The 18691-nt window shown below is 39.8% G+C and overlaps 1 protein-coding gene across 1 annotated transcript; it reads right to left on the bottom strand.

Moving 5' to 3' along the window:
* Positions 1-9089: 9089 nt before the first annotated feature.
* LOC117547392 (switch-associated protein 70-like) lies at positions 9090-18685 on the bottom strand. The gene is made up of 12 exons (XM_034218116.1): positions 17542-18685; positions 16197-16337; positions 14490-14663; positions 14148-14375; positions 13414-13560; positions 12965-13073; positions 12684-12865; positions 11813-11920; positions 11203-11369; positions 10713-10911; positions 10144-10240; positions 9090-9585 (listed from the first exon to the last, which is right to left on the bottom strand). Exons 1-12 carry the CDS (start codon positions 17779-17781, stop codon positions 9467-9469), a joined length of 1911 nt encoding a protein of 636 aa, XP_034074007.1. The 5' UTR covers positions 17782-18685; the 3' UTR covers positions 9090-9466.
* Positions 18686-18691: the final 6 nt, after the last annotated feature.

Genomic DNA, 18691 nt, shown 5'->3' with positions numbered 1-18691 from the left:
AGTATAGTGTTATCAACAGCTCCCGGTAACGTAAGTTCTAATATTACACTAGATAGTAAACTAGAATGCTTTTCAGCCATAAACCTTGAACAATTAAATTCAATGATTCTCTCTTCTAAACCATCAACGTGCATGTTAGACCCAATTCCAACTAAGCTGTTGAAGGAAGTTTTTCCATTAATTAGCACTTATTTATTAAATATTATGAATATGTCTTTATTATCAGGCTATGTTCCACAATCATTCAAAGTAGCAGTGATAAAACCGCTTCTTAAAAAGCACAACCTCGATTCAGAGGTTTTAGCCAATTATAGACCTATTTCCAATCTTCCGTTCCTCTCAAAAATTCTTGAGAAAGCGGTCGCAAAACAGTTGTGTGATTACTTAAAAAACAATGATTTATTTGAAGCTTTTCAGTCTGGCTTTAGAACACATCATAGCACAGAGACAGCTCTGGTTAAAGTCACAAATGACATTCTAATAGCCTCTGACAAGGGACGTGTCTCTATTCTTGTTTTGCTCGATCTCAGTGCTGCATTTGATACTATCGACCATGATATCTTATTGCAAATACTAGAGCACTTAGTTGGCATACAGGGAACTGCTTTAGACTGGTTTAGGTCCTATCTATCTGAACGCTCTCAGTTTGTACGTGTCAATGATGAATCTTCCACGCAAACCAAAGTTAGCCATGGAGTGCCACAGGGCTCAGTGCTCGGACCTATTTTGTTCACATTATATATGCTTCCGTTAGGCAATATTATAAGGAATCATTCTGTAAACTTTCATTGTTATGCGGATGATACTCAACTATATTTATCAATCAAGCCTGATGAAATTAATCATCTAAATAAAATTCAAGACTGCCTTAAGGACTTAAAACGTGGATGACCTTAAACTTTTTGATGTTAAACACGACCAAAACTGAAGTTATTGTACTTGGCCCGAAGAATCTACGAAACAAATTATCTAAGGATATACTAACTATGGATGGCATTAATTTGGCCTCCAGTGAGACTGTAAGGAATCTTGGTGTTATATTTGATCAGGATTTATCCTTTAACGCCCACATAAAATCGATTTCAAGGACCGCCTACTTCCATCTACGTAACATTGCAAAAATCAGGCATATCTTGCCTCAAAACGATGCAGAGAAACTAGTCCATGCATTTGTTACTTCAAGGCTGGATTATTGTAACTCTTTATTATCAGGGTGTACCAAGAAGTCAGTCAAGTCGCTTCAGCTGATTCAAAATGCTGCAGCTCGTGTACTAACCAGAGTTAGGAAAAGGGACCACATTACTCCTGTTCTGGCTGCCTTACACTGGCTCCCTATAGAACACAGGATATAATTTAAAATTCTTCTTCTCGCCTACAAAGCCCTTAATGGGCAGGCGCCATCTTACCTTAAATAACTCATTATACCCTACTGTCCTACTAGGGCATTGCGTTCCAAGAATGCAGGGTTGTTGGTTGTTCCTAGAGTCTCTAAAAGTACAATGGGAGCCAGAGCCTTTTCTTATCAAGCTCCACATTTGTGGAATCAGCTTCCAGTTTGTGTTCGGGCGGCAGACACCCTATCCGTTTTTAAGAGTGCGCTTAAGACCTTCCTTTTTGATAAGCTTATAGTTAGGGCTGATTAGATTCAGCCCCTAGTTTTGCTGATATAGGCTTAGTTGTCGGGGGACATCTTACTTCTTCCTTCTCTCTGTCTATACCTGTGTACTCTCATGTTCCGATTAACCCAGCTTCCCCAAATGTCTTTCTTTTTGGTGTCTATATACGCCGGGATCCGGAGTCATGGATGATCCTGCGCTCCTCTGTCCTGGATCGCGAGCCCTGGACCTTGAGTCGTGGCTGTGGTCCTGGATCATAGGTCCTGGATGGATATCCTCGTGGATTCATCTTCCTATTATACACACATGCATTTCCAAACATTTGGACTACCTATGTTGCAAATGTATTATCTTTTCAATTTACACACGGCATCTATTGCACGTCTGTCCGTCCTGGGAGAGGGATCCCTCCTCTGTTGCTCTCCCTGAGGTTTCTCCCATTTTTCCCTTTAAACTGTGGGTTTTCTTCGGAAGTTTTTCCTTGTACGATGTGAGGGTCTAAGGACAGAGGGTGTCGTATTGTCATACTGATATTTTGTACAAACTGTAAAGTCCACTGAGACAAATGTAACATTTGTGATATTGGGCTATATAAATAAACATTGATTGATTGATTGATTGATTATTTCGTTTTTATTTGTACTCAGGCTAATATAGAGTATAATGATGCAGAGCACAAAGCACCGCTGTGCCACACAGAGTTGATAACATGACTCGTATCTTTATAAAACAATGGCTCATTGGATACAGGAGGTACCACTTTTTTGGCCTCCTATGAACACCTTGTCTTTATTACAGAATTGACTCAATGAAAGGTAATCAGACACGGCTGCTGCTCGTGTTTTGTTTTTGCTCACAGCCAAAAGGGCCTGAAGGGGACGATGATGATGATGATGATGATGATGATGATGATGATGATGATGATGATGATGATGATGATGATGATGATGATGATGATGATTATAATGGGTGTCTAACTTGCCAGCAATGAATATGGGCCCGAGCACAAGCCCCAGCTCACTCTGTGGCGCCTGGTTGGCGCTCTGAACGGGACTCCTGTGGTCCAAAGAGGGTTTGTCTCTGAGAGGAAGCGGGGTGTCAGAAGAAGGGGGCTGTTTTTGGGAAAGCAGAGTTTGGTTGTTTGTCCCTCAGTACGATCTCCCAGCTTGCAGAGCAGGTGCACAGCTGCAGCAAGCCAACATCTGGGCAGATCCCTTGGCAGTCCTCTCCATTTTTAGCCTCTTGCTTTGGGCACGGAGATTAGGACCCCTGCCCACGAACAGAGGGAGCAGCGGAAGTTATCCAGCGGGATTGTGAGGAGTGGCATGATAGGAATCCTTTCCTCCGGAGCCAGAAATACTCAAGAGCCATTTTACACATTGAATCCACAAAGCTGTTTGTCCTCTCAGTGAAATGTTGCAGATTCATGAAAATTAGCAGTTTAAAACTTTAGGAGGGAAACATCTTGCTACATAAGTATGGCATGAGTTGGCTTCATGACTGCCTCTGACTTCTTCTCTGAAACTTAAGACACATTACTGATGAAAGCATCTATTTTCCCTGAGAGCAGCAGTATTCTAAAATGCAGTGCTGTGTCTTTGGGATCTTGTGTAACTATGCTAGATGTTGTTTCCTGAGTTCAGTGTGGTTAGAGAACCGTGCTGCTCTCACATTAAAAGACAAATCAAAAGCAGTCTAAATTCAAAATGGCATATTGTTGGATTTTGGGTCCCGTATGCTTCGTGAACAGGCACAGCTGCAGTGCATTTTTCTGAGAAGAATGCTTATTAGCCTTTCAAATGAGCCCAAAAATACTCTGGTGACAGATGATACTGATTTGTTTTATCGGCCCTCGAAATCCTGATTTCCATGAAGCCCTATGGTTACTATGAATGTGGACTATGTCGCAGTTTCTATTTCCTGGGTGCCTCTGCAATGTGGGCAATGAAGGGGCTGATAACTGACTGCTCAGGGGCCTCGCAGCCTTAAATATATATGTTACCTAAAGGGAAACCAACTCAAACCAGCAATGAAAAATACTAAACTAAAAAAAATTCATACCATTTGAACACTCTATGGAGTACCAGTTATCTACCGCGGCATGTACTATAGTATCGGAGGTACCATGGTACGTACTATGGTACACTATGGTAACATCTGAGGTACCATGGTAGTACCATGGTATACCATGGTACATACTATGGTAAAATGTATTATGGGTTGTGGCCCTTGCCGAGGGCACCTGCTCCAAATGTTGATCTCACCATCTAGTCACTCATCACGAGTCCCACCCTAGCAACCAGGATGATATCAGCTGCCTGCAGCACATGGGGGTCAGATTGGGAGATGATCAAACACACGATTCAACTGAGCTCCAGATGATCTTATCCGGACACCGCCCGCTCATCCATGAGCAGAAAAGGACAATTACACATTTGATTTATAACTTTAAGGGTGGGGTTTACTAAAGTTGATGTTTCCTTGACCCACTTTGAGGTGTTTGTCTGAAGCCCTGATGTTGTTCTCTTGCCAGGGTAAGTGATCCACGGTTTTTCTGTGCAGCGAAACTCAGAGTCCATTCAGCTGTGTGAAAGCTTGAGGCTGTGAAGTCACTGTGGGAAGTCATTTAACCCTGAAAAGAGGCATCTGCCAGGCATTTCTTCACCAGCAGACAATCCCCCCCAAAAAATGTTCCTGTTTAAAATCAGTTTCAGATGAATTGGTCAGGGGCATTAGGGTGCTTTTGGGACACATGTGGCGAGGGTGAGACAGCGGGGGATATCCTTATTTTTGGAATGTCTGGGCGGGGGGCTTGTGCAATTTAGCAATGCAGATTAGAAACTCAATTCTGAGAATGGGAGGGGAAAAAACGCCACATACTTTTTGAGAGTCTGAGATATAAATATCTCTTAGAAGAAATGTGAGCAGCTAATCCATTTATCATACACCAGATTAACAACTCAAGACAAATAATGCATGGAAAATCCTGAAACCTATCAATCATTAGCTCTTCATTTAACATGTTTTAATCTTTGTGTTTCCTTATGTGAACTGTTACTAACAAAATGTCCTTAAAAGGAGAAGCTATGTGCAAAACGTCTTTAATGGCAGTACAAAAAACCCACTTTAATAGTATTAGCTCAGAGATTCCTGCAATCCGTGTCTCTGTCTGATCTTATCAGTGACCCACCGGTAGAGAGAGATCTGCATGCTGCTGACTGTCAGATCAGCGAATGAATGCAGGCTCTTATCTCTTCTCCCGCTCTGACAACTCTGAACTCAACATGAACTGACTCTTTCCCTCCAACAAATTAAGATTGAGAGTTTTTACAACAGAAAGTAAAGATGATCTTTGTGTGGGCTGGTAGACACGAGACACACAAGTAGGCTACCCACGGATAGATTCTGTAACTTAGTTTCTTTCATTACCGAAACATGAGGGTTGAAAAACAAAGGTGAGGTGTACCTGCAGAACAGAGATCCTTTGTTGCACAAAATGATTTGTTTTGACACAGACGCAGAAGAACGGAGCCTTTGCTGCTGCAAGTCGCGTGCATCAGGTGTGATTTATCTGTTTACATGATAACTGGAACAATGAAGTAATATTAAGCTGTACAGACCTGTAACACAAACAGGCTGGTTACTGGGGAAGCACACATTTGGCTTTGTCCACCTGAAGTTTCTGATACCGTGACTCAATTTGCAAATACCGAGAATAAACATCTGATACCAGTCCCTCGCCAAAGTAAAATACTCGATTTACCTTACTGTGTGACAATATTTGGAAAGGCAAGTTGTTGCTGTGGTACCAAAAACTGTGAATGAACAAATGTAACATATACGGGAAACACTGAGTTTTATAATGACAAAGAAAATGTGTATGTGGATCAACCATATCCTGGCTGATACCCATCAGGCAAATCAGATAACAACGGAAATGCCTTTTGAAAAATAAAAATAAAATGAACTTTCAACTTTCCTGACTTATAAGATAAGGCTTGCAATATTAAAAATGTGTCTTATTGTTAGCAAATCCCACGAAAAAGCCCAAACCAACAATGAGTTGACTCTACAAACAAGTGTCTCTGTACAGGAAGTCCTTGGTGCCACAGATTTTAATAATTGGCTGAAAATAGTCCCCAACAAAACTGCTGAGAAGAAGACCAATACTTTCTTTAATTCAAGAAAATAAGACACTCTCTTCAAAGAAGGTAAAAAGTCTCCGCACCCCCTTTTCTCAATTGTATTCAGAATTATACTATTTCAGATATTCTAAACAAATACATGTTTGTTGTAAAGTTGGCAATGGGAGTCTTTCTTTTAAATAAATGAATGATTTCTATGACGTGTTAATGTGCTGTTGAATGCTCTTGTTATTATTAGGGCCGGGACTTTAACGCGTTAATTAAGATTAATTAATTACACAAAAATTAACGCGTTAAAAAAATTAACGCATTTTAATCGCACTTATTTTTGCACCGCGGAACGTTTCTCACTGGATGAGTTTCAGGCGTACCGATTATACTGGAGCACCAACTAACGTTCATAACTTCAGACAACAACAAACCACAGTGAACAACAGTGGGAAATGTTGTTTTAAAAAACGGACGGATGGAAGCGTCGATAAGAGCACGGTTGTGTGCAAATTATGCAAAATGGAATTCGCATATCACCGCAGCACATCAAGCCTCAAGTATCACCTCAATGCAAAACATATAGCAGCTAACGTGGAAGCTAGCGTGGACGTTAGCCTCTTTTATCGCGTTCACACCAAAAAGAGCCGGTACTAAAATTAGTTCATGAGAACCTTTTTACCCCCCACGAAAGTCCCTGCTAGAGAGCAGAGAGCTGCTAGAGAGCAGGGACTTTCGTACGGCTCTCTTGTGAGAAAAGAGTTATATGTCTGATTGGCTGGGCGGATTGCAAACCACGCCCCGTAAAACTCCCCAAAGTTTGTGAAGCCGCCATTTTATTATCCTCGCATTAGCATTATTAGCATTAGCCCAGCGCAGAAACGCAGAGAGACTAATTTATGGCAACACAAAATAAACCATGGGAGCGGTGGAGATGAGGAGGTGTCGGCGTTCTGGCGATTTACTCGGAAGGCTTCAGTAGAAGCTGCTGGGACTCCCAGCAGCTTCTACTGAAGCCAGTCCCCAACTCCGGGGACTTCCGGCCGGGGACTTTGGGCGGCAGTATACGCCGTGAAGTGGTTTGCGACCTGCCAGTAAACCCAAAGCAGAAGAAGAAGATGTGACGTCAGCGGCTTCATTTGCCTAATCCACCCCCAGGTTCAAAGAGTTCTCATGAACTAAATTCTCATGAACCTTTGTGGGAAAAGTACTGCGGTGCGCCTAATGGTATACTAAAATCCATGTGAAAAAAATTGCTTCTCACTGTTCTCAGGTCAAATATGTATATGTGATTAAAAATGCGATTAATTTCGATTAATTAATTACAAAGCCTCTAATTAATTAGATTAATTTTTTTAATCGAGTCCCGGCCCTAGTTATTATGTGTTTTGATTTGCTTTTATCCTTGCTGGTATTTGTGTGTTATTGCTCCGGGTCTAGTGGGGTCGGTGCCCACTTCCTTATAAAAACACATGTCTTTGTTATAATAAGAAGAAATTGGTTTGAATCCTACTTAAAGGACAGAAACAACTTTGTTTCTATAGGTAAATACACATCTGAGTTGACAAATATGACATGTGGGGTACCTCAAGGCTCCATCTTGGGGCCTCTTCTCTTTAACATCTACATGCTACCACTGGCTCAGATAATGAAAAACAACAAAATAAGTTACCATAGCTATGCAGATGACACACAAATTTACGTAACCATTTCACCAGGAGACTATGCTCCAATTCAAACACTGAGTAAGTGCATTGAACAAATCAATGACTGCATGTGTCAGAACTTTTTCCAATTAAACAAAGATAAAACTGAGGTAATGGTTTTTGGAGCCAAGGCAGAACGTATAAAAGTTAGCGCTGAGCTTCAGTCTGCAATGTTCAAAACAACAGATAAAGCCAGAAATCTAGGTGTAGTCATGGACTCTGACCTGAGTTTCAACAGTCACTTTAAAACAGTTACTAAGTCTGTCTACTAAACAACAGACCTAAAGAATCTAAAGAACCTAAAGAATATATCTAGGATTAAAAGACTAATGTCACAGCAGGATTTGGAAAAACGTGTGCATGCTTTTATCTTCAGTAGACTGGACTACTGTAATGGTGTCTTTACAAGTCTCACTAAAAAAATCTATTAGAAAGCTGCAGCTAATTCAGAACGCTGCTGCTCGAGTCCTTACCAACACTAATAAAGTGTATCACAACACTCCTGTTCTGAAGTCTTTACACTGGCTTCCTGTGTGTCAAAGAATATATTTCAAAATACTGCTGCTGGTTTATAAAGCACTGAATGGTTTAGGCCCAAAATACATTTCTGACCTCCTGCTAAATTATGAACCATCCAGATCTCTCAGGTCTTCAGGGACTGGTCAGCTTTCTGTCCCCAGAGTCAGAACTAAACATGGAAAAGCAGCGTTCAGTTATTATGCTCCAAATATCTGGAACAAACTCCCAGAAAGCTGCAGGTCCACTGCAATTCTTACTACTTTTAAATCCAGGCTGAAGACTTTTATTTTTGCAGCTGCTTTTAATTGAACTATTCACATCTTAAACTGCACTGTAACTGTTATCCATGTATTTTTTCTTTTAATGTTTATTTTATTATCTTTTCTTTTTAATGATTTTAAATGCCATTTTCTTAATGTCTTTTATTTTTTGTAAAGCACTTTGAATTGCCTTGTATTGAAAGGTGCTATATAAATAAACTTGCCTTGCCTTGCCTTTGTTCCTTGATGGCACACAATAAAAGCTTTAATTGTATTAGATACAAATGTTGTATAATCCTGCAAAAACCCAATATGAAAAAGAATAGAAAAACTCAAACAAAGTCCAGCTGCTTTGCAAAAAGTGAAACAATGTGGGTTTTTTGGCGGGTTTTCTTCAAAATGTACGTCCTGAGTAGGAATAAACATGGTAGGCAAGGTGTTTGGAGATGAACTTGTTCAGAATAACACCGACCAGACGAGGGAAAAACACATCCACCTTATAACATCTGGACAACATGACAGAAGCCACCTTCATCACTCACTGGTGAAGAAGACACACTATGGCTCTTTAAACACATCTTATAAGTATCCACCTTACACTTATTCAGGCACTTAAACAACAGAAGACTGAATGTCAGTATTTTGGGGTTTGTCTTACTGATGATACCGTTCATATGGTGACATCTAGTGGACACTCTTTGTCATGATCGAAATGTAGACGAGTCATGATGAATGAAAGCAGGCTCGATACCTCCAAAACAGAAAGAACTTGCTGCATTTTGACACATTTAAGAGTCTTAACAGCTTCTCAAACTATGAAATACTGGGACCTCTGAAATGGAATTAGTCATACACTTTTGAAAAAAAAAGTGGTGTTTTATTATATGTTTTTCATACAAGTTTAAATGTGACAAAGCAATACACATATTAATCTACTGCTGTACTCTATTACATGTCAGTAAAATGAATTAAAACACAGGAAGTCAGAAAGCACAAACTAAGAAACTGGATGTATTTCTTCATAAAATAATAACTAAATATTCACTTATTAGTTGTATTTTTCTGCTATTTCAATTGCATCTCATGATCAGATTATTTTAGAGAACTGCTTCCTACAATTGCTTGATGAGATTTTTTGTTACAGAAGAAAGTAGGCCAAATCATATCAGTAAAACGTTTAACGCTGCAGATGGCTCAGTAAGACCTAGACTGTCCTCCTCAGTGAGGTGTGTTCACTGAGCCGGAGCGCCCTGGTTCTTCCTCTCCTGCCACGACTTCTTCCTCAGCTCCAGCTCAACGTCAGTGAATGAAGCCGGACCCCAGTTAGTGATCCTCTGAGGACCTTTATGACCTAAGAAATCAGATCGCAAACAAGGAGGGGAGGTGTTTTAAAAAGATGAACTTGCAGAAAGATTCCTCATGATGCTTTTCGTTGTGTTGGTTGTTGAAACTTTGCAAACCTTTCTTATCAAACAATTTTTAATCTGTAGGCACAAGGGACTGCTGTATTTGAATCAAGTATTTAGTTTCTTTGAACTCATAGCAGGTTGAATATTAAAGATAAGCCTACATGCAGTACAAACTAATATTTATTATGAAAGACATTACAAAAAACTGAATATTTTAGCATATTTTCCTGATATTCAAAAATCCTTAATTAGGGCAGCTCCACAGACTGAGCTACTGCCTGCTATTATTGTCACACATGAACAAAGCACAGCACACACAGTGAAATGCAGACTCTGGCTTTAACCCATCATAGTATTAGGAGCAGTGGGCACCTATTATCTTTCATAGGACCCTGGGAGGAGCACAGAAAGCCCCGTTTCCATGAACTTGATGCACAGAGCTAAATGTCGGTGAAATACACCTGTCTTATGCTGATTTATTTTACAACTGATGTTCATACCTGGCTGGATGAGACGCACCAGACCCTCATGTTTGGCCACCTTGTCCTTCCAAGTCTTTGTCTTGTTAGTTGCTCGTTCAAGCTTCATCGACACCTCCTGTATTACATAAGGAGGAAGTTAGATCAAATAAATTAGAACATGACATGTTAATTAAAAAAGTTGAAATAATCCATTCTGGTGTCATATTTCACATCATTTCCCACATGTTGTTTGCTCATATGTATTTATATGATCCTGATTTAATAAAGGCAGATCATCTTGAAAAATGTGTATCAATAATCTTCAAATAATACCTTAATAAAAACCTTAATTCTTATACTTGTAATCCTCATAACAGACTGACTGTGGTTCTGTTAGCTCAAGCTTATTTTATTGTTCCATAAACTGAACAACATTTATAAGAATCTTCAAGCCTCAATCAAATAAATAAAACAAATCTGAAGTAAAATACAAACATACTTGTTGGCGAGAAAGAATATTGCATTCTGCTTAATGGAATTATTAATAAGGAATATATCTATGTTTGATGCCGAGGGTCAGTTACTACCCTCCACCTGTGGGAGCTGACCTGGTACTGCTCCAGCGCCCCGAGCCGCTCCCTCTCCAGCTTCTCCAGCTGCAGCATGGCCGCCTGCAGCTCTCTCTCTTTGAGCCGCTGCTCGGCCACCAGCTCCTGCTTCTCCGCCTCCGTCTGCGACAGCGCCCTCTGCTGCTGCCGGTGGAAACGCTCCAGCTCGGCCCGCTTCGCTGCCTCCTCCTCCAGCAGACTGTGGGGGTGAACACAGCAATGATGCTTACATTTCATTAGGGTTGAATAGCATAGTTATAAACAAATTCAGCCCCATTCTTAAAAAAAAGGGAAATGGGGAGCTTGAGCCATAAAAGGAACAATAGAAAAAAATCCAAAACAGTTTGAAAGTTCCTTACAGGCAGAGAACAGACAATCACATTCACTTCAAATCAGTTCTGCTTGTGTTCACTTTAGCAGGACAATAGTAGCATGTGCCGCTCACTGAGCATTTCTCACAGGCAGGAGGAACAATGCAAGTATCCTTCACCTGGCCTGCAGCTTGTGCATGGCCTCCTCGTCCTGCTTGGCCTGCTTCTCGTCCTCTAAGGCCTCCTCCAGGCGGCGGTACATGTCCTCCAGCTCGCGGACGCGCAGCAGGTACTGCTCCAGCTCACTGGACTTCTGAGCCACCTGCTCCTCCATCTGCTGACGCACCTAAGAGGCAACACACACATTCACACACAGTTTCTCAGATTCCAATGTGATGTATTTAAACTGCTTGTTTTGTCACATTATTTGTTACAAAATAGAGACAATCAAGGAATCTCATTGTTTGAGAGCTTAAAAAACGTCCTTTTCCGCCAACGGATACAGCTCATATCAATAAAATCAATAGTGTCATCTTCAAATGTGATGCTCTACTGTGGCTGTATATTTTTATTTTTTTTTTACACTCACCAATTGTTTCTCCTATGATGCAATCCAAGCCAACAATTGTGTTTTTTATTATAAAAAGGCATTTGTCTGTTAAGTCTCTTGAGTGTTTCCTTAAAGAACAGAACCACAGACGGGTGACTAGACAGTCTTAGTTTACCAGACTTTTCTCTGTTTAGTTTTAAGACCATGTTTGTGGAGTCAGATTCAGACACCGTGGTTACCATTTTCTCTCTCTTCAGGTCCAGTCTGTAACGATCCTGCAGGTCTAACTGCGTCTGCTTCCTCCTGTGCTCTTCTTCTGCTGCTGTGGCTGCAGCCTCTTCCATTTTCTGTCAAGCCAGAAAAAGAGGAAAGAACTGTTACTTCTCTTTATTGGAGATATTTATAAAGAGTATTAGGTTGGTTGAACTCAAAAGTAATCTGTAGTTCAGTGTGAAGAAGATCAATGTATTCAAAAACCTTATGTGACATGATCAGTAATTGGCTTTTCATAGAAAAAAGAGGGTTTGACATTTGAAGAGCCATCTGGCAGAAAAAACAGAAGTGGGAAGCCATCAATAAACTGCTGCAGCTGCGCACTCACTGCAGGTGTCTGGGACGGACATATCATTTCATTTGCATATCAGGTTTTACTTCCCCTTTCTTTCTGAATAATCTGCTGCATGATGTCTGGGTTTTTTGGCTGTCGGCTGGGATTGATTTCACACAACAATATGCTCAAATAAAGGGAAGTGGACTACAAACTCACAAAACTAACAGAACTACCTAGATTAACATCAAATAGTTTGAAAAATGTTAAGTTAGTTTGTAGTCTTGTTGGATTGCACTGTTATATATTATATACAATATAATGTCATTTACTTGTTTGAACTGATTTTCTACTGATTTTGACCTTTTGTTCATGGCTGACGTGCTATATATAAATACACCTGACTTTATATCTAGAAAAAAGTTTTCCCTGGGGCCAACACGACTTGACACATTCTGGTTTTTAACATTAGAGCTGTGCCAATGGTAACTGGACACGACGAGGTGTGGCAGCCTCCTTATCAGTCAGGGTTCAGGTTTGAAGGGCTGAGCAGGGAGCAGTACCTTCCTCATTCCCTCCAGCTGTCTCTGTTTGTTCTCATTGGCCGCCTGCAGATGCTTCATCCTCTCCGCCAGGTCGTCTTCCTCCGTCTGCTGCCTCTGCCGGAGCTCCCTGCGCCTCAGCCGGGCCTCGCGGTGAGGGGACGGCAGCCCCAACCTCAGCAGCTGAAGGCATGTCTGAATAGCTGCCACAAGAGGAAGATATGGATGCACTGTTGAGTCAACGATGACATTTAGAGTCAATGATGAAGAAAATAAAGAGACAATGATGACAGGACTCTTACCTTGAAGCCATTCCTGCTTTTTCTTTTTGTCTGAGGCGCTGATCTCGAAGCTTTTATCAGTGCACTTGATAATGAACATGCATTTCTTCCCTTCTTTATCCGGGAGAGACTGCAGGACAGAGAAAACACCACTTCAGTCCCACCATACTAAATACACAAAACCATGTAGGAACAATTCAACAATGCTTAATCTATTTCTGATCTATATCACTATCCGTCAGTAAATATCAGTTATAATGTCACTTCAAATATTTTTAATCAATACACCCTCCATCAATCATCAATCCAATTTGATTTATATAGCCCAAAATAATATGAAATTACAAATAACACATTTGTCTTGAGTGGCGTTACAGTGTGTACAGTAAATGACACCCTTAGAACCTCTCCTACTTAACAGCATTACTTCCATATGATATGTTATTTACTAGAAAAGGGTATCAACACACCTCCACACAGCAGGTTGGGTCCAGAATGATGTCTCCTTTCTTCTCCACAAGGTCTTCACAGACGTAGTATGACAGTGAGTTGGGTCGAAGGACAAACCACCGCTCGGTCCAGTTCTTCCTTTTGTGACCCTTTTTCATCATGTATCCCTTCCAAACACAGTTTAGCCGTTAACAGAGACACCTGATTCACGCTGACATAATCACTGTGACATATAAACAAAACAAGTAATGCCACCTTGATCATTCATAAAGCAAATAACTGATCATTGAGAAAACACATGGAATATATGTACAAGTATACAGTAGATGTATCATATAGTTCTATACTGCAGAATTAGAGTCGAGTTATTTTTAATAAATACATTGAATATTTGTGCATTTAGGTTATGAATGTGTTTGATTGTGTTTACGTTATCATTAATACTACAAAGGATGTGAGGAGATTGTTGCAATATATATAGCACATATATTGTTGTCATAACTGTACAACTTTAGAGTTTTAAGGAACTTTAAGAAAAAACAGAACAAGCGAAATCTTCATGTACACTTGTGTTTCTGTTCAACCAAATAATACTTGACTGATTTTTATCTTTATTTCCAAAAAAAAAGGTATTCTATAGGAATACAGTAATTTATTTAAATATCTGGGTTTCTTTCTACTTTGTGAACAAAGCAGAACAAATGTAAGTGTGTGTGGGTTACACATAATAAATTAGATGAATGTCCTGTCCAACCTGCTTGAGCACATCCAGTATGAGCTCCTGGAAGACCTCCCCGATGCCCATGGAGAGAGTCTGCCGGGTCATGCCCTGAGTGAAGTGACCCAGCCCCAGCAGCTCGATCAGCTCCCAGGCACTCAGGCGGTTATTCTTTGAGTGCAACTGCAGCTTGTAATCGCAAAACTTCTCCTCACTCCATCCACTCCCCATGGCCTCCATCAGCTTTCGAAGGAAGCACTCAATCTAAGGAGACAAAATAACTTGAACCATGTATGGAGAAGGGGAGGTTAAAGTGTCTTTGCTTCATTATTAACGTGCAGGAAAGAAATCCCACAGAAAACAAGGATTCTCCCTCACCTCCTCAGTAATCATGACCAGTGGGTATTTGTCTTCTGACAGAAAGTTGAAAATGCACCAGACTTTGAAAGCATCGTCATCTGAGATGAGTAGGTGTTTAGTGGAGATATTTTTCTTGTAACACAGTGTCCAGCACATCTTGTTGAATTCAAGTACATCAAATTCCTCCTGCACCTGAGAATGAAAACACACCATTCAGTCAGTCAGACGGGGTGGCAGCACCAGTGAAGGCAGCGTGTTTACAAATGCTAAGCAGGAGACTGGTGTTAGTCTCCTTTCAGAACCTCCATTCTGCAGGATGGGAGGTACAAACCTGATGTAATTAAATGCCTCATTTTGATTCAAGTCAGAGCCCTCAAGAAAAAGGCAAGAAAACAGCTTCCAAGTACAAAGAGTGAAACTCAAGCAGTTACTGACTGACATGAGACTTTATCAGATGTGTTATTGCACAGAGTTCGCATAGCTACAGGGAGAACAAATCTACCCCCCCTTTTGCAAAGAGTGTATAAGGATGTAGCCCATTGTATGTACTCGTTTTTTGTACTACCAAAGAATAAATAATAGAAAAAGCACATTCTTCCTGTTGGCACAGAAGAGAAGTGGTTGTTACCATTTCCTCTACCACAGAGCAAAACAGGTCATGATTAGTCATACTAATCTGTGTCATGCACTCTTCAACAGAGAAGAAGAGTGTTTTATTTTATACTACTGTTACTATTTATGTAACTGTCTGATTCTTTCTTTAAAAAGTTTAAACGCCTTCCATGGCAAAGTTCAACAGTGTAAGTGAGAGGTTTGGTACCACTACTAGGGCTACATCATCCCTTTTGGACTCAAATTTGATTATGTTTATATACAGTTTATACATACAGCTGTACAACCACCACGGCCCCTGGTAGACCCCCCCCCCCACACACACACACCACACACACACACACACACGCACACACACACACGACTGCAAAACCCCTGATCAAACTGTCTGTAAATATAACACTTTGTGGAATATACCCTCCTGCAATTCCTGTTCATTTATTTGTTTCTCTCAATGTATTTACAATTGGCACACAGTACCAGCTACCTCTTTAATGTTGTATGGTGACTTTAAAACAAAACAAATATACTGCTTATTGTTTACCATTGTATGATATCTGCTATTAGTTATTTACTTATTGTGTTCTTTTATTTTTAATTATGTAAGTAAACTTAGTTATTTTATATTTTTTAATATGTGAGTCTATTCTCCTCACTTCTGCTGTTGTAATAATGTAAATAGGCCCATTGCGGGACAAATAAAGGAATTTAAATTCTGATTAGGAACCTATGGATGAGCTAAGTGCAACTGAGGAACAATTGCCTATTTTCACTTGAGTCATCTAGGAAGGACATTTTCTCAGTTCATTGATATCAATCTTGTTCTTTCAGGAAATGGGGCAAATGTTTGTGAATGCATTACGCTAGTGTTACATTTGTATTGTAAACATGTTTAGATTGCTAGATTGTTGAGCACCTACACAAATAGACAGGAGAGGTGTAAACAAATAAATACAGTTTTGCTATCGTTACCAAAACTAAGATATATGAATGGTACTAGCATAAAATATAAACAATCCCTGCCCTGGTTCTCATAATTGCAAATGAAAGTTGATTGACTGGATTTTAGACTCTCCCTTTATTCTGCAACTGCTTCAGCATTGTTGTCCCCACCTTGTCGAGGATAAACCTGTTGAGGTAAGGCATGTAGCCTTGGTTGGACAGCGGCCCTTTATCGTCATCTTTGAAATGCTCTTCAAGGGCCACAGGGTCATGAGGGATCTTCATCACTGTGCACAGGCTGTGGGACAGCACCTAAATAAACACAATTTAAATGGGAATTAGACACTGCAGGTAAGGGGAAATACATGTCATCAAGAGACATAAATATGCAGTTATACATTCTTTCCAAATGAACATATGTTTGTAAGTCAAAGAGCTGATGATCAGTCTCACAGTTTTCAAGTTTTGCTATCATACTGTACATGCAAAAACCTTTGCTGACAGTTACAAGCATCGCTAGCCAAGCGTTACTGCTTCCCTTAAAATTGAACTTTTTTACACTTTTACCCAGAAGTGACTCATGCCCTGTAACTTTGTATCAACAAGGATCAAAACTAGATTCTAAAATACTCTACTTAGAGTCTCCTCTGTTCTCTCTCAATCTGTGGCAGTAGATAGATGGTGGACAATCATCTTTATACTGGTCATCACAATAATATGAAGACCAGAAAAAACATCTTAAGTAATAGGGAAATGTTTTTGTCAATCTCGACATTGACATCAAACTCTGTCTATTAAATTCAGTCGAACAGCCTGTATATGTTTCAAAGGGGTTTATTATGTGAATTGTTCTTCAATCTTAAAAAATCCCTGTATATAAGGACATGTGAATAAGGTAGGATAAATAATCAAATCTGACAAGGCCAATATACTGGCCTTTCTGCAGTATAGTGAAATACATAAAGATTGTATAATTCACTTGTTTACTGTATTAATTAAAAGTGGCAATGTTGCAATACAAGGGTGTCCACTTACAAAGCAACCACGAAGGGTTCACAGCAGTTTGAAGTTTAGTATTATTGCATGTGTTTAAAAAATGTACTATTACTACTGGCATAGTAATGTTGAAGCACTATTTAAATGTATATATGGCCAAGGGGAAGCTGAACTAGACAATAGGGTTGAACTTAGCAATGGTATTGTCTAAGTTCATCTTTAACTATAGACAATATCATAGTTTATTATAATTTAGCTTGTTATTTAAAAGTCTGCAAAACAGCTCAATGCATTGATAGGTTACAAAGTTCAATATGTTCCCCTGAAATAGCTAATTAGCATAACATAAATATACACTGTTTGCTAAGTAAAGTTCCTTTAAAAATCGCAAAAAAGTGTAGGATACTTATGGTATGATGTGAAGGTCTTATGTATCTTACTTACCTAAAGAAACGTTACACAGTTCACAGATAGTTTGGGTTTCTATTCACCAAAAGTAAAAAACAGAACTGAAACACACCTTCAACTGAGACTTGGACACTTTTCCACGTTGATCCACGTCCAGGGCCGTGAAGGCGTGCCATATGGATTTTAAAATCTCGTCTCGAAGCCACATGTCGTCCCTCAGCAGCAGCAGCAGCAGCAGCAGTCTGTCTGTGTGTGTGTCGGTAGTTTCTCCGTCCTGCCGAACAAGTGCAGTGGTGATGGCGCAGCAGCAGAGTGAGGCGATAGCGCCACATAACGTTTCATTTATTATCATCACTCACTCGCTGCGAAAATAACCGACCATTTAGGGCAGTTTTTCCAATTGTAAAAAAGCATGTTGACTGCCATGAGCGGTGGAAAGTACATTGTATCTTCAATTGAGTATTTCCATGTTATGCTTCTTTTTAACTACACTACATTTCAGAGGGAAATGTTGTACCTTTTACTTCACTAAATGCATTTCAAATCTATTGTCACTTTTCTTATGCTGAAATAGGCCATTCCCCATAATGAATGATTTCACATCTGTTAATTTAATTATATTTCAATGGTAATAGAGTTCTTTCACTTGAGTGTGATTTGATTGCATTACTTTACCTTGTACACTTCGGTTTTTACAATATAGCTTTCTCCTTTCACCATTGACTGCAAGTAGTGTGTACAGTAGGCTATATTCACTTCTACTTTTATGAACCGACTCTTCTAACAATATATAGCTAAATGAATTGACCACATTAAAATATGACATAGATCATAAAGCCATTTATAGTTAAGTGGGCCCAAATACTCTTCGAGTAAAAAAATAAAGGGCCCTTGAATGATGGGAAAAAAGCAGGATCCACCTGAAGGAATAATGGTAACAGATCAAATCTGCAATTTGCTTCCCCCAGAAAAAAAATACAGTAGGCTATTTGGAATTTGAAAATTCTGCATTAATAAAAGGCTATCCAGCATGGATTTTGGACCCAATTTAATTGCAATGGCGTTTTTATATTTTTGATTAAATGGCCCGTTTCATCTTTCTACAGCCTATGTAGCTATACAGTTAACTTGTCTCTGTAAGAGAAATGTTAGAATCAAGTTTCCCAAAGTGAGTCTTTGATTATATTGGTTGCTGTATGGAGGTCGGAACAGCTCATCTTGTCAGCTGTTATTGTAAAAGATTCTGCAGCTCTGTGAATAGA

The sequence above is a fragment of the Gymnodraco acuticeps genome, unplaced genomic scaffold (genome assembly GCF_902827175.1).
Source record: "Gymnodraco acuticeps unplaced genomic scaffold, fGymAcu1.1, whole genome shotgun sequence".
Lineage (NCBI taxonomy): Eukaryota > Metazoa > Chordata > Actinopteri > Perciformes > Bathydraconidae > Gymnodraco > Gymnodraco acuticeps.
The sequence above is the reverse complement of the archived record's forward strand: the minus strand, read 5'-3'. Positions and strand labels throughout refer to the sequence as shown.

What these genes read in the sequence shown, in the direction of transcription:
- LOC117547392 (XM_034218116.1), bottom strand. Translation starts at nt 17,781, where the DNA reads ATGATAATAAATGAAACGTTATGTGGCGCTATCGCCTCACTCTGCTGC. An exon ending in AAAGCAGGAATGGCTTCAAG is followed by an intron (nt 12,866 to 12,964) that starts GTAAGAGTCCTG and finishes CTCTTGTGGCAG; the next exon opens with CTATTCAGACATGCCTTCAG. An exon ending in ACCTGAAGAGAGAGAAAATG is followed by an intron (nt 11,370 to 11,812) that starts GTAACCACGGTG and finishes GTTGCCTCTTAG; the next exon opens with GTGCGTCAGCAGATGGAGGA.